General features: G+C 41.0%; 1 protein-coding gene and 1 long non-coding RNA gene across 2 annotated transcripts; one reads left to right on the top strand and one right to left on the bottom strand.

Moving 5' to 3' along the window:
* Positions 1-715: 715 nt before the first annotated feature.
* LOC141614379 (uncharacterized) lies at positions 716-3295 on the top strand. Its single transcript, XR_012529330.1, has 3 exons — positions 716-986; positions 1639-1754; positions 2857-3295. It is a non-coding gene; the product is annotated as an uncharacterized LOC141614379 (long non-coding RNA).
* A 5171-nt stretch (positions 3296-8466) lies between these two features.
* Positions 8467-9678, bottom strand: LOC141613204 (uncharacterized). Its single transcript, XM_074431946.1, has one exon. It carries the CDS (start codon positions 9676-9678, stop codon positions 8467-8469), a length of 1212 nt encoding a protein of 403 aa, XP_074288047.1.
* Between the last annotated feature and the right edge of the window lie 7504 nt (positions 9679-17182).

Genomic DNA, 17182 nt, shown 5'->3' with positions numbered 1-17182 from the left:
GCATTCCATGAAGCAGCGCGATTTTTGAGGGATACGTGGTTGTCGATATAAGATTCCTGTGAAATGAAGCAAACAGGATCAGCAAAGTTCATGAATCATGATGATATATAAAACAATCAATGTCAACTATAATAATAATGACAATATAAAAAAAAGACTTTAAAAAATCTCTCTAATTTTATAGACTTGCAAATAATGTAGTTTTGTTTCCTATTTATACTATCGGTCTAAATTGGTAGATGCTCTCTACTTTATTATTATTATTATTATTATTATTATTATTATTATTATTATTATTATTATTATTATTATAATATAATATTTAATGGGAGTAGTATTGTGTTCTATTTGTTCATGAACTTTATCTTATTGTTTTATTTGAGTTTTTTAATCTATTTTTATAAGGAGAATTATATCTTTTGTTCGAGGTAGTTCGCAAAAGTTGGAGACTCTAATATCGCTCAAAAAAAGTTTCATTTATATATATACTAGATTTAATGCCCGTGCGATGCACATGCCTATTTGTAATAAACTATAATATAGTAAATAGTAATATACTCCAGTAATTCTAAATGGTTAAAGTTTATTCCTATTATTAGTTGTTCGCTTTCACAATATACATATTACTCAATTGTAAAATTTTAAAGTTTACTGTACTCCTAACTATGATGAGGTGCATACGTATATGTATCTATCTACTCACCTTACTCTAAATGTGCGCAAGGAAACTTACTGTTCAAATGAACAGTAATAAGACGGCGTCGTTTTGCTGTTCTCCCTTTTCTTTTTCCTTTTTTTTCACTTTTTTACCTCCATTCGCCACAATCTACTCCCTTGACTCTCTCTATGCTTTGCATTATACCCTACCTTCTTCTCTGTTCCCTTTCCTCCGCAGAGCTTCAGCAAATTTATGGGATCCATAGCTGGTCTTCGCCGTGACACACGCCAACCCCAATTTAAGATAAGGTTGTCGTCCTCTTAATTTGGTATGTTATTTTTTCATAGTAGAGCCTTTCTTAGTGTCGTCGTTTCATTTTTATTTATTCTCTTGAGAAATACTACCATCATCATCATCGTCATCAATTCATGATCATCTTTTAATCCCTTAATTACTTCATATAATCATCGCCTACTAGAACCGCACCTTTCTAATTACAATTAACAATCTGATCAAACATCTGGGCACTTGAAATTTTAAAGTAGTATTGCTGTAATAAGTTAACAAAAATGGTGGTTATCAAGATCTACGTGTGCAACTTCATTTATAGGTTATATGCTCAAATCTGACTCTAGAATACCAAATAATCATATTCTGTGTGAAAATTGGTCATATGGGTAGTGCCCGCAAAGTGTTTGATCAAATGCCTGAACAAAATATTTTCTCGTGGACTACTTTGTTATCTGGCTTCTTCCAAACTGGGTTCTTGCACTGTTCAGATTACAAGACCTATTCTGTACGCATTTTTCATGCCATGAGTATTCTATAGAAAGTAAGTCCTTAGAGTTTTTTTGATGCTATGGTTTATAATATCGTCACAATTATACATCAACTTTTGTCTTGAGTCTTGACCCATGGTTTGTAATTTCATCACAGTTAGTTATAGATGAACTATTGTCATTACCTTTGGTTTATTTCAGGTTCGCATCCGTGAATTCATCACTTTGCAAAGTGAAATTGGAATGAAAGCGAAAGTCATAAGACATTCATTGCCCGTACCATGAGGGACATGTGATTTGGGCTGAGCTATGAATAAGTAAGTTAACCCTTTTATCTCTTTATCATAACTTTGTGGTCTAGATAATGCTTTTTGTTCATTGTGTTTCGTGGGATCTTATTTGGGTTTTGTTGTTTAAGCATTTAACTTTTGAACTTTCAGTCTTTGGAGTTATAGTCCCTAAAATTGGACAGTGTTTGAAGTTCTTTTGATATTAGAATTTCACCATACTTGTAAGTGGCATACTGGCGTGGTTGTTTATAAATTTAGACATTGTTGAAGCATCAGCTTTAATGGGGCTTGAGTTAAAAATTATTTGCTTAATCAACTAGCATTTGCTCATTTTATGCCTTTCTTTTCCTGTTATTTCGTCATTGTGTTTGTGTGCTTTGCTGAATCAGAAGGTGTTTGAAGAAAGATATTGAGAAGTAAAAGGTAGTCTTTCCTTTTAGGAAAAATCTTTTACATGAAAAGAGAGACTTCGCTCATTTGTTTGCCTTTTCCTTGCATGTCTGGTAGTGTAGTGTTGCATTTTCGTGCTTCAAGAAGTTCTTAGAATAGAAAATTAGAATAGTTGGTCATTAGATGGAAGGGTGTTGTGCCTGTGCCCACGATTAATTAGACGTAGCTGCGTCAAAGGTGGAATAAGTAATTTCATTGATCTTCTTTTTAGGTGCAGTTATGTTAATTTTGAAATTGAATTTCATGTAAATGTTTAGGGAATAAGGATGTATGAAATTGTAAATGGGATATGAAATCGAGCTCATTTGTTTGTTTTATTTTAAAAGTTCCTTTGATATTTCATGGATAAACAAATTGAATCCTTAAGTGATATGAAAATCCTTTTAACATGGAACAAGAGTGAACAACGACAAGATCATAGATACGATGGAACTCTAAGCTTTTTCCCCGAATTCTTTGTTGCTCTTTCTTGTATGCCTAGATTGTGCATTTGTGTGTATAGGTAAAAATTTGGCTTTGGTAGATCTTTAGCTTCTTGTCATCCAACAAACTCAAATATTATTAATCTATTCACAAGACTCAACACACACTCTTTACCATATATTGCATCATTTTTCGGTTTGGATCGTTTCCCTCAAACTATAATACCTTTTTATCTTTCCATATTGTGTTATTATAGGATATCGTGGATTATTTGAAGAGCAAAGTGCAATGTTGGAAGCATCCCCTGAAGAAAATTGAAGTTGAAGGTGCCGATTGCTCAAGCTTACTCTCGGAACCATCAGAATTCGAGTTCAGGTTTAGACTGTCATGGTTCTCAGTGAGTGTTAACTTAATAGCAACTGTAATGTAAATTAAGCTTGAACTATCATATTGTATTGAGCCATTGGGTTATTAGATGGGGAGTATTCAAAACCCTATATATGGGTTCCCCGTAAGCCATAAAGACCGAACTTTATATTTTCTACTTCCTCTATTCCAATCAATTTTATGCCTTTGATTAAAATATAAATAACGTATATTTAACAAATGTATAGAATTTATTGGAATGGAAGTAGCAACTTGTAGGCAATTACATCAGATTTTTACATGTGGAGTATTTTCTCCGTTCATTTCAAATGTCTATGGCTTGATTTAGTTAGAAAGACTACGAGACGAGATTTTACAATCGTAATCAAGGAGAGCAATATATTCTCTTAAAAGAGCTGGATTTGTGAGGCTCAAGTTTTACATTCCCCCCAGAGAATAAATGGGATGTCGTAGCTGCTATTATAGTTCATTTTAGTTTATACGAATCTAAAGCAACAAAACTAATAATCAACTTTTATGATCCAACAAACAATCGCAATCCGTGCATGAATCAAACTAATCCAACTAAACGAGTTATAATATCTTGGGGTATCGTGCGCGAAGCGCGCGATACAACAACTAGTAAGATTCAAAAGAGGCTTGGTTCTGTTGCGAACAATCCTTATGTATACGGTATACCCACGATAATAATCGTCGACAATTAATAAATAAAATATAAATGAGCTTTTCCCGTATATAATAATATAATGTTGCAAATCGATACTATATCCAATCAATTTAAGTCATCACTATTTATAGAGAATTTTATGTATAGAGTTTTGTCGACTAAAAATTTATACTCTTATGTTACCAAATACAGTAGTTTGAATCATGTAAAGTAGTAGTAGTAGAATACATATCCTAGTGGGAGGTTACATGCATTATGCATAGTTGTTTCCTTTGTTACCAATGTATATAGATATGCATAATGATTATTATTGGTTGATACGTATAAGATTTAATAGTTACGATAACTACTTCGTAACATTCTTTAGCTTAATCAATATTTTAGAAGAGTTTAGATTCCTAAAAATATTTTATAAGAGTTTGGTTGTCAATCGTCTCCGTAACATTCTTTAAGCTTAATCAATAGTATTTTTTAAGAGTTTGATTGTCAATTGTTTGCCGGTTATGATATTCAATTGTAATTTTTTTTCTGTTATATTAGATTTTATAATAAGGTTGTTCGTAAAAGTCGGAGACTTTAATATTACTGAAAAGTCATTCGTAAAAGTTGAGGTTTCTGGAGTAAAGCATAAGAGTCCTAAACCATATTCTCCCTATCAAGTAGCATCTAGAATGACATTCACGCTACCACTCCTTCAATGCTCAATCAACTTGTCACAAAACTTTTTTTTTTGGCAGCTTGTTACAAAACTTATTTAGTACCATTAATAGCTAATTGCTCTAGTAATTTGGAGCTTTAAAGTTCTGACATAGACCTAGGTAGTTGTGGACACGGGCCCACGGGGGTCGCTCGGGTGGAAAGCGAGCAAGCTTTTGCATTTGTGGAGTCCCCACCAATTTATTGTGGAAAACTGGAAACCGTTCGAATACTTCGCGTCATGTCAAGACACAAAGTAGTGACATAGACACCAAGAACTCGTTACCCTTAGCATTCTATGTCTAGAATGACTCTCGTGGATGCCAATGAACACGGATGTTCACAGTGATCTGGAGTAAGGGGTGAGGGTACGTATTAGGAAGCTCTTTTGATCGAACACCTAATCCCGCCCGTCTCGATAGCGGCCTCTACTAATGATTAGGGAAAATCGTCTATACTCGATATGTTGAAGGTTATATGCATGCAATGCAACATCCAATAGATTAATCCTAACATGTGAATTAATACTAAGTCGGTTAACACGTAATTTAACATGCATTAATGTCGAGGTAGAAATTTAGGTTAATTTCATGTGAAAGCATACAAACAATATGATAAAGGAATACAATAAAAATACAATAAAGAAAATTACAATAATTACAACGGGTTAATGATTTATGTCGAAAATACATTTAAAACGGATAATTTGAGAAAAGAAAGGGAAAATAAATAAACGAACAGATTATTAGTGATAATACGAGTAATAGTTAATTAAAACGTAAACTAATGAATTAGGTCAAAGCAACAACGGAAGTTCAGAGGCAGAACTCAACCCGGAACAGGCGCAGCAGAGCTGCGTCCTTTGGAAGAGGCGCAGCAGTTGCTGCGCCTGTTTCTGACCTGAATTCTGGCTGTGAAGCCAGAATTGCGTGTTGTTAATGTTCATTGGTGAATTTAATGCTCGATTAATAATATTTGACTCGGATAGAAGTGATTTAACATATTATTTACATATGATTTTTTTTTGGTATAGCGAAGCGGGATTAACCCAAATAAAAGAACCAAAACAAAGAAAACAAACGAAAGCAAAGCACACACTACTCCTCTAAACCCAAACGACTAGAAAGCCTCAAAGGGGACAACTCGAGGCCAAGCAACGCCTCCCATATCTTGCTGAGTTAAGCGGAATAACTGATTCGGCATATTTGAGAGGTCGAACTTGACTAGCTGCTGTGACAGACGAACTCCATGATTTGCCAACCAATCTGCACAAACATTGGCTTCTCGAAAAATATGATTCACCTTCACAATCCACACTCTATCCTTCACAAAAGCTCGACAAATCCGAACTAGATGACCATGGGCAGCCGGAAGCTCAGTATCCTCCTTTATGAAATCCTCAACCGTCTTAGAGTCCGTTTGAATTATGAGTCTATCCAAATTCAGTTCAATCGCCATAAGTAATCCACGCCTCAGAGCCATTAACTCCGCTCGAGTAACCGTCGCAATGCCTAGTCTTTCTGCAAAAGCCGCAATAAGCTGCCCCGACGAGTCCCTAAAGATACCTCCCGCTCCTGCCATGCCGGGATTTCCTTTAGATGCGCCATCAATATTTAGGACAGTCCAATCCACAAGAGGGGCAACCCATCTTACATAAATCTCCTTATACCTGCACTCTCTGTCTTTCAAAGAAAAATCCACAGACTCCTTCGCGTTCAACACGTCCCAGACCCGCTGCATTAAGAAAGAGTACGGAGTTACAGGAATATCCCTGCTTCTGTCAAAGACCCTGCAATTGCGCCACTTCCAGAGCCACCATACCACCACAGCAAAAACCGATGGCCACATCTCCATGCCCGCCTCTCTTCTTACAGTAATGTTCAAAATAACCCACTCTTTGACGCTTCCCGTACTCAGAAATTGCTGGGATTTAGCGAATGGAAAGCAACTCCAGACCTTCCGCGCCTCACTGCAATCACGAAGTAAATGCAATGAGGTTTCCTCCATATCTCCACAAGTGATACAGAACGGGTCATCCGTAAACCCGCGTCGAGTTCGGTTAGAATTAGTCATGATCCTGTCATGTAACAATAACCAAAGAAATAGTCGCATCTTCTGAGGGAACCAAACTTTCCAAGGTAATTTCCAGAAATTTTCCGTTTCGTCGCATGGTGTATTACGGATAATTATAATGGCAGATTTAATAGAGAAAGAGCCTGAACTGGAACCTGCCCAATAAAATTGATCCTCGTTGTCTAGACCCTCCACGACCTCATAAGAGGCTATCGTCTGAAGCACCTCATTAGAGCAAAACTCAGCAAACAACTCCCATTTCCACCCCGTAGCCGCATCCCACATTTCATCTACTGTCGCATCAACAATTTGTGGGGGGATTTGGAGACTCGACATTTCAATTAAAGGAGTCGTGGTCGCCCATTTATGCTTCCAAAACGCCGTACTGCAGCCATTTCCAACAGACACACTCACTCCGGCTTTTAAAACTTCAACAGCTTCCACCACTCCTTTCCACAGATTCGAACTAGCCTGCTTCGGTTTAAACATGTCTATGTCACACCGTCCTTTGCAATATTTGTGACGGAGCACTCGGGCCCATAGAGAATTAGGCTCCGACAGCATACGCCATCCAAGTTTGGCCATAAAAGCCACATTCACTTGTCTCATAGACCGAAGGCCAAGACCACCTTCATTCTTTTCATTGGTGACCATGTCCCAAGAGACTAAGCTCAGACCTCGTGAATTTTGGTCCCCTCCCCACAAAAAGCTCCGGGCTTTCTTGTCTAACACATCACATAAAGCTCGAGGGATTTTCGCCGTTTGCATAGCATAGGACGGTATTGACGAGAGCGTGGATTGTATCAAAGTAGTGCGTCCTGCCAATGACAAATTCTTAGCTTTCCACCCAGATAACCGTTTGTCCACCTTCTGTGCAATGAAATCGAAAGTTTCCTTAGTCACTCGACCGTTTATCGTGGGCATACCAAGATACATGCCAAGGTCTAAAGTTCTTTCGATATTTAGTTCATTAACGATCTCTGCCGCCAGTTCATCATCAGTATTTGGCGAAAAATAGACTCGAGATTTAGCCCGACTAATACTCTGCCCTGAAGCTTTGCAAAATGCTTCAAAACAGCTATTAATGGCTTGTGCTTGTTCAACAGTTGCATCCCCAAAAAGGATTATGTCATCAGCGAAAAACAGGTGTGTCAAAAACGGTCCTCCTCGACTTGGTTGAAACCCTTTCCACACCCCGAAGCTAGAATTCTCAATGAGTTGGCTCAATTTTTCCATACAAATTATGAAAATATATGGTGATAACGGATCTCCTTGCCGAATACCCCGAGTTGGAGTAAAGAACTCAGTTTTTTCCCCGTTCCATAACACATTTAGCGACGAAGATTTAATGCAAAGCATGATTGTACTCACCATACGCGCAGGGAGACCCATATCCGAGAGGGTATGCTCGATAAATTTCCATTCCAATTTATCATAAGCCTTCTCTAAATCCAGCTTCAAAGCCATAAAGCCCTTCCGTCCCGTTCTCCCCCGCATCGAATGCAAGACTTCTTGTACCAGAATGATATTATCCGTTATTTGCCTTTTAGGAACAAAACTGGATTGCATCGGGCTAATAAGAACCGGTAGCACATGTTTAAGACGATTAACAATCATCTTAGTTATAATTTTGTACGATACATTGCAAAGTCCGATGGGCCTAAATTGAGAAACAAATTGTGGATTATCCACTTTTGGAATTAGGGAGATGAAGGTCTCCCCAAGTTCCTGTGGAAAGACACCTTCATGTAGCACTTGGAAAATAAGCCGACAAAGGCTAGGGGAGACCACCTCCCACTGAGATTGATAAAACAGAGCTTGGAATCCATCCGGTCCCGGAGCTTTGAAAGGCGACATTTGATTTAACGCACCTTGAACCTCTGCAATCGTGTAAGCACGGTCCAACTTCATCCATTCTTGCATTGTCAGTTGGGGAAATAAGCCAATGGTAACCCGACTCATATCTACATTCGAAACAGGGCTTGTGAATAAAGAACGATAAAACCCCAACACCATATTCTTAACTGATGGCGCGTCCCAAACCTAGTTTCCTAACCCATCTTGCAGAGCTTCAATGCGATTGTGTTTCCGTCTTATCACAGTGCTCAGATGAAACAATCTGGTATTTCTGTCCCCATCACAAATTGCTTCCATTCGGGATTTTTGAAACCAAAGTAATTCTTCTTCCCTTAACACCTCGTCCAACTGTCCTCTCAATTTTTGTTCAAATTTCCAAAGGTAATCAGGCCCCCCACTTGAGAGCTTACGTTGAATACCCAGAAAACGGCGTTCGAGGCTCCTTTTTCTTTCGAAAATATTACGAAAAACAACCTTGTTCCATGTTTGTAATTTCTCAGCGAAATTATAGATGAATGAAATCAGGGGTAATTCATTATTCCAGTTATTAGCAACAAATTCCGAGAATTTAGCATGACACATCCACGCTGCTTGGAACCTAAAAGGTCTAAGTATACCAGGAATAGGAGCAAACCCATTAGTATTAACAATGATCGGACAATGATCCGACTGGTTAGCAACAAGATGTCGTATCGAGCCTTCCGCAAACATAACTCTCCACGACGAATTGCAAATGGCCCTATCCAACCTAGCCCACTTACGCGAGTCTGCCGAATGTCCTCTTGACCATGTGTGATTAGGGCCCGAATAATCTAAATCAATCCAGTTGTTGGTCTCAAACCAAGCATTGAATTTGTTACACCTTCGGCGCATGCACTCACTATCTCCACTTCTCTCATGTATAAATCTTGTGTCATTGAAATCTCCCATAACCAGCCAAGGTCGATTATGGGTTCGCGCAAAATCCTCGAGATCCTTCCACAGTAGTTCTTTCTTCGTAGTTTCAGGGCTGGCATACACCGCGGTATAATACCACGGAATTTCCCCAACTCTACCAATTTCTACAGTTATGTGCTGACTGTTATGGATAAGAGGTTTAACAGATACCTCCTCGGGTCTCCAAAAAATCCAGATTCCACCACTGAAGCCTTCCGCTTCAACTCTTGTTTTACCACCAAAATTAATGCGATCATAAACTCGCTGAGCAGTAGCTCCGCTAATATGCGTTTCCACCAAGGCGAGCACATGCGGGTTATTAACTCGAATCAGTTCCTTGAGCATGGATAAGAACGCCGCACTGCCTGCCCCATGTACATTCCAAGTCATTAGGCTTAGCCCAGGTTTCCGACTTAAATGGTTTGGATATCTATCCATTAAGTTGTTCGGATGAGCTGACATCGAGGACAGAAAAGCCTCAGAGATCCTGTTGAGAATTCTCATCACCCGAGGGGTGATTCTCACTTTCACAGAGAGTTCCCATGGGGACAATACTGGTGGAACCACCACTTCTATCTCCATCTCCAATGTGTGTGATAGCGGCAATGTCGTTACTGTCGTCGGGCCTTCCGTTGGTAATGTTAAGGAGAGGTATAGAGATGGAGGGATACTTTTGCACCGGGTTACAGGGATCGGGAGCAGGGAGAAGGTTGGATTCATGGTGGGGTCTAAAGACAGGTCCAGAATTCCTGCTTGATTTCTTGTGCAAATTCCGTACCACTCTACAAGCTAGGGGATTTTTCTTAAAATTTTCTTTCACAGAAGAGGAATAATTAGAATTCTTTTTCGGCAAAGATTTTGGAATAGAAACCGGAATACTGTGATTAACCTTATTTTTGGTAACAAAATAATTTGATTGATTATTAGGCTCTACAGTAGCAATATCTTTGGCTGACTTAGCTGCATTAAAAATCCTTTCCTCATCACAAGGAGTCATCACCGGGATTGTACTATTCCTTGCCTTTAAGCCATTATTTTGTTGCCTATTATTGATAATGTTCATATTATGTTTATTTGGAATATTCTGATTTGATCCGGATTTCACGGGCATATTCGAATCCTTAGGCATTCCCGCCAACCCTGCTATGTTTATCCCATGATTATCCCCACCCGACTCCAAAAGCGGGTTACCCTGATCCTGATCCAAGGCCTTATCATTCTCCACCCTGACTTCCACTAACGTATCCTCCTCAACACCCAAAGCTTCGAACCTCGAACCTGACGCACGGTTAGGGTTTTTCAAGATCGACACAGGAGGTTTAGGCAACACTTGCTCAATACTCTGTTTAGGTTTCTCCATACGCACCACATTGCGTCTAACAGGCTTCTTCACCTGCATCCATGAACCATATGTCTCACTAGACTGCAAACTCTCAGAAATACTCTGATTATTTTCGACACCCTCCTTCCCTATACTATTCAACATACCTCCGCCAACGCACTCTGTTCCTTGCTTCTCACTAAATGAAGGACATTTATCATTGTTATGACCCAGTTTACCACACTTGTAGCAGATCATTCTAAGACCTTCATATTGGATAATCCATGTTTTTCCATTCATACGGAATTTAGATAGAAGCGGTTTCGAAAGATCCACTTCCACACTCATGCGTATGAACTGCCCTCTCTCCGCTAACGCTGTGGGTTTGTCGATCCTAATAACCTTACCCACTAGTCCACCAATCTTCTTAAGAATTTCCTCCTGATAATACTCCACTGATAATCTTGGGATTCGAATCCAAGTAGTGAGATGTCGCATGGGTTCATCCGTAGCAATGAAATTGGGAATCCACTTTCTAATGGTAAGATAATGATCCCCAATCATCCAAGGACCTTGTGTAAGGACATGTTCATAATCCTCTCTGTTTGTGAATCTCGCAACATAATACGAAAAACCCAAATCCGTGAGTATTAGACCTCCCTTAAGCGCCCATTTCTTCTTAATTTGACGGAATAGCGTGAAATAGCCTATGTTCTTGTCAAACATTTTGATAATCAGAGTATCTTTCCAATGGCTCCGAATCCTCCTTTTTTCTTCTTTCGTTAGAAGAATAGTAGGGCACGTCGGGTCATTAACAAACTCGTTTTCCGCCATATCATCGTCAGAAACATCATCATAGACCAGGTTGTCTACAACATTGTACTCCGAATTCGGATTAATGGCAAACGAGGGAGATCTCCCATTACTCAAGGAATCCTTATAAGAAATTCTATTTTCATGTTTCAAAATAGTCTCTTCGACTTGAGTTTCAGGGACCAAAGATAGGTCAAGATCCATTTGGGAGTCTCCGCTATTGGGGATTGGGGATTGTTGCATTTTGAATTTTTTTGTGGATCTATTGTCTTGTTCATCTGAGGAATTTGGTGAATTTTCAAAAGAGGACATGGTTGCGCGAGAGAATTTTCTCTCACTAGAATTTTCTCGCAAACGAGAATTTATATTATTTACATATGATTGGATCATAAAAACAATAAAACATGGATAAAATTAATTAGGACAAATCAATAAAAAAGGTAATTACGGGATTAATGATACAAATTAACAAACTAGTTAAATTAATTAGGTTATTAATGACGAACTAATTATGGTAATGATAATAAACAGATGAAAATATATCAATGATGAATTCCAGAGACTTAATATTGATGAATCGAACCTCTAAAAATCCGAATTGATTTCAATGACGAAAACCCGCAAATATGAATTATAAGGGATTTAAGTCGGGATTTAAAAGATGAATTAAATATTGATGATTTACATGTTAAAATTGTTGTGTTAAAAATTATCGTGTTAATGAACATGAACAATTGAAAACAAAACAAACAGACGAACAAAAGACGAAGGAAGAAGAAAGGAAGCAGGAACTGCGACAACATTAGGAAGAGGCGCAGCAGATGTTGCGTATCTTCGAAGAGGCGCAGCAGTTGCTGCGTCCTTTCTCGGCGTTTGTCTCTTGTTAATCCGTAAAAAGGATTTGAAACAAGGTTTTATAAATCGGTTTTGAATGTGCTTTCGACGTAAACCTTACAATAATGATTACAAAAATAAAGTACAATAATAAAATATGGGATTTACACCCTCAGACTTACATGTTTGATGAAACGTAACTATGTTAACGTTTAGTGATTCTCAACCCGAATGTAAGTTGAATGATGTGGAGTTGGTCAAATTGGTCGGTCATGCAAAACGAGGCTGGTACTCAGAAGGAACCGAGCTTACGTGTTCGAAAGTTCAAGCACGTAGACGCCAAAAAAAGCAAGAGCGTGGTCTTAGAATGCAAAGGGAGAAGAGAAGGGCGGATACTCGCGTGAGAAATATGAGGAACGAAGCTCCCTATTTATACTAATCACACGGAGGAATTATGGTTTCGGAGAAACTTTGGAAGTGAATCTCGAAAAGATTTGAAAATACGCAGAAAGGAACTGGGGAAGAGGCACAGCAGCCACTGCGTCTCTTGGAAGACGCGCAGCACCTGCTGCGTCCTTTCCCAAGTGGTTACTCCTGCGGAAGAAAGATTTCCGCGTTTCTATTATGGAATTGCGGTTTGATCTCAATTTCCTTAATATTTTATATAATATTTCCGGGATATAATTTGCCAAAGAGATTAAAAGATTGAAAATATGGAATAGAAACATCCGGAACATTCCAGAATATTCTGACTCGGCATTTTAAACGGTTATTAGAAAATGAAGATGGTCTTTGACCCGGACTCCAAATGTACTCTAATTATTGCCAAAACGACCGTATCGGTGCGTAGAAGACGACTATGAGGTAGACAAAAGTGTTTGAGCTATCACTTGAGGATAAACTTACGAAATGTCATAAAATGTTCCGTGTACCAAACATGAGGCCCAATCATCACCGGGTGGCTTGCGGGAGGTGCAGAAATGAGGTATCTACAGAGCCCCCACTTTGACTGAGGCTTGGACAAGGCAAAAGTCAAAGTATAGCCATCAGGTCAATTGAAGATTACAACCTGACGACTATGGCGACGCGAGGCGGCTCAAGGGGTCTGAGCCAAGGATCTGTCGTCGGGAACATTTTAGAGTCTGTCGACTATCGGGGAGGGTCGTTTAAAGTCCATTAGACTACGTAAGGAGGCTCGCCAGCCATAAGAAGAGACCATACCTGAGATTCCTTGAGACTCCAAGGGAAGGCAAAACGTGAAATCGAAGAGGCAGCAGGACGTCGGCAGGAACTGCTGGGGAAATCTGCTCGGGTCGGTTTTCAAACAAACTTCGGCAAAACTTGAGGTTGATGTTGATCTTCAGGTGTTGAGAGGGACGGCTGGTTGTCCGGAACTCTCGTTGGGGGAACATAATCGGGACTGATCTCCACGTGTTGAGAGGGACAATTATCTGTCTAGAACTCTCGCTGGGGGAACAGAATAGAGGTGTGTCGAAACACGTGTTAGAGGGTACTCGCTCGTTGTGGAAAGCGAGGTCTTGATAAAGTAATGCGACAGTTCGCAGTTGGCTTGAAATGCGGGTCCAGGCGATGTCACGTCATACGGACCAAATATATGATATATAGTACTAAGGAAGAGGCGCACCAAAGATGGGCTCACGAATAACGAACTTATAACGAATCTTCGAAAATTAATTTGAAGGGAAACTGAGGAAGAGGCGCAACACCTGCTGCGTCTTTTCCTGGATGTGGCTTTGTCTGGGTAAAAACCCAATAAAAGTCGTGTTTTATTCATAATTTCGAAATACAAATCCTCACAATACTCTCTCAAATTCCAACCATTTCTCGCTAAAATTTGATCAAGAGCTTGCATTTGCCATGACTAATCGAGGTATGTGTATTATCTTTGCATTAATCTTCCATATTTGATCAATTTGGACCAACAAATTAGGGTTTCCAACCCTAAAAATGTCGAAAATTTGGGGCTTTTTCCCCAAACGATTTTGCCTTGCAAAATTGACTTGGTAAATGGATATTTGGTAGTATACGGATCATAACCATGTGTTCATTTCGAATTTTCATTGAGTTTTAAACATTTGAGTGAAATTGAGACGGTCTCACAGCTGAACCGTAAATTGCTTCGAAAATAGCCTTAGCTGAACCATCTCGGATTTTGATTTGTGACGGCTTTTTCCGGACACTTTTCTAGGGCATAATCATTGTAATAATGAAATGCTATCGAAATTCCAACTCGAACCCATGACTAGGCTTCAATTTAGGCTTGACTTAACCCATACTACCACATAAGTAGTCGGGTTTGTGGGAAAACGGCCAAAGATGGCGAGAAAAGAGCGATTTCGGAGCTTTGAAAACTCGAAAATCCCCTAACTAAGGCTCGTCGTCACTTGACGCGGCCTAAATTCACTTTAATCTTGCAGGTGATGAGGCTTCTACGTCAGGGAGGGGTCCCATGGATGTGGACACTGCTCTTAACCCTTCTCGCACGCTCGAGGAGGCGTTAGAGCAGGCTTTTACTGCTGCAGTGGCAGCTGCTGAGGACGAGGTCGTCGAGGAGGAGGCTGTTGAGGAGGAGGAGGCCCCGAGGCGGGCCAACGTTGGACGAGGTGGTCATCGGCTGAAGGGAGCACCAGAGTGGGCTGAGAGTTGGGACAACAGACACCTCATCTGGGATGCGGAGGGTCACCTGTCCTACAGGACGGTGAAGAGCTTGGTAATTTGAACTCATCACTCTTTCATTTATCTTATTTTATTCTTATTTGCTATTCCTTTTCTCTTTCATTCGAGCTAAAGATAGCTCTTGCTTCGAATCAAAATAGGAGGCCGGGAACATCAGGTCTTTCTCGGGCTAAACGACGATGATGGAGTTTTACGGGAGGTTGTCGGCGGAGGAGCGGACCATCATCAAGCAGGGAGCATTTGGTGCCTTGGTACGAGCTTGGAGGGACATCAAGGGAAGAAAGATTCGGGCTAACCTTAGCTCGGTTCGATCTTTCCTTGATCGGTTCAGGGACACGACCTCGACCTTTCACATGCCTTTTGGTGAGGTTGTGGTCACGTTGGAGGATTATAGCATGATTTCTGGCTTGCCGTGCGGGACTGAGGCTGTGGTGTGGCCGGAGACAGACATGAGGGTGGACTCGACTGAGGCTAGGAGCTTGATCGGTTAGAACCTGATGCCGAAGGCTGCTGCGGTTCCCGGGTTGGTGCCGAGTTCCTACGTCCGGGATTACTTCGCTGGGAAGAGACCGACGATGGTGGTGATCGATGGGAGAGAGACGACTCCTCCTCCTTGCACTGCAGAGTAGTGAGCTCGTTTGTGGCTCTGGTGGTTCTTGTCTTCGATCTACCTCAGAGACAAGGGAGAGAGGCTGTCGACGAAGCTTCTTCCTTTCCTTTCTGACTTGAGTGACCTAGGCCGTTGGGACTGGGTCACTGCTTGTTTTGCGGTCCTCATTCTCTATATGAGGGCCATGGTTCATCTAGAGTTGATGGAGAAGGGGACTTCTCCTACCACCGTTGGCCCTGGACTGTTGCTGGAGGTATGAACCTTCATTTCGTATCATGAAAGATCATTTCCTTTTCTTATCGAATCACGAAAGATAGTTATTGATTATCTTATCTCGCGCCCAAGAGGACGGAGCCAGTGGAGAGAGCCTATCCCGTTGTGAGGGATTGGGTGATATGTCGCACGAAGAGCCAGCGTTCGTTTCACGACGTCTGTCGACAGGATGTGAACGCTCTGCAGTTGGAGGGCGTGAGTACCTTCGACTCACCTTTCTTTGTTTGCTTTTTCATTGCTTTCTTTTAGAACTAATCATGAGAATGACCTCTTGTTTGCTTTTCATAGTGGGTGCCCAGGCCTTGGGTGGACTACACTGGCGTACCTCCTTTTGTGGCTGAGGTCCTTCGACCCAGGAGCTCGAGCCGGTTGCTGCTGAGGACGTCGATGGGTCCCGTGTGGTACTTGAACGAGCGTTTGACTCGTCAGTGCTCTCGTGATGTCTTGACGGTCCCCATCGATCCTCCTCGGACGATGTCAGACGTCGGTGACGACGCCCTCCTTCTTCCTGGCGAGGACTACTCGGTGTTCCTCTACCAGAAGTTGGCGTACTGGCCAGTTGTGGTAAGTGTTTTATTCTTCTTTTGATTATCTTGAAAACATGATGAATGATCATCAATTAATGGAAACCATTTGAATTGTGCAGGAGGTTGAGGTGGCGGGCATCGAGCCCCAAGTGTTCCCCGAGACCCTCGAGTGCACTGATGCGACGGGGATGACGACGATCTCCGAGCTTCGCGACTTTGACGTGGCGGTGACAGATGCTGGCCTGGATAAGTGGCAGCATCTGATTCGGAGGGTATGTTCCCCAACTTGTTTAATCTTTGTATAAGAACACATTTGTTTAAACTTATCCAATCATTGAGAATCCTTGTTTATTGAAATGTAGGTTGCGCCATCCCGGTTCGTGGCTTTGTGGAGGGTAGCCAACCGGCTACGGGCTACTGCCATCGAGGCACTTGCTGGCGGTCGAGGACGTCAGGTATGAACCTTCCGTTTACTTCATTTTTGAATTTTCTAACTTTCTTTATGTTTGAAATGATTGACATGAGCCAATTCTTGTCTTTTGCAGAGGGAGCGTGACTTGGAGCGAGAGCTAGCCCAGTCCCGAGAGGAGGCGGCTTGTCTGCTGAGGGAGCTAGAGGTCCGCGACGCCGAGATCGTTGCTCTCGAGGCGAGAGTTACCGAGTTGGGCGGCGACCAGCAGTAGTTTGTTGCTTTTTGTTGTTGGCTGTACTTCACACCCTTTTGTACATTTTAGGACCTTCATTTTGCACTTTATACACTTTGTTTCGGGCCCGAGCCCCCAGTTTGATGTACATATTCCTTTTGGTTGTATATATGATGGCCTGATTGCCTTTGCTGCCGGGTTGTATGTTTGTACCTGCAGGTTAGCTTTGAACAGGTTTGGTAGATGA

The sequence above is a fragment of the Silene latifolia genome, chromosome 11, assembly GCF_048544455.1.
Source record: "Silene latifolia isolate original U9 population chromosome 11, ASM4854445v1, whole genome shotgun sequence".
NCBI classification, from domain to species: domain Eukaryota; kingdom Viridiplantae; phylum Streptophyta; class Magnoliopsida; order Caryophyllales; family Caryophyllaceae; genus Silene; species Silene latifolia.
Note: the sequence above shows the minus strand (reverse complement) of the source record. Positions and strands in the feature narration are given on the sequence as shown.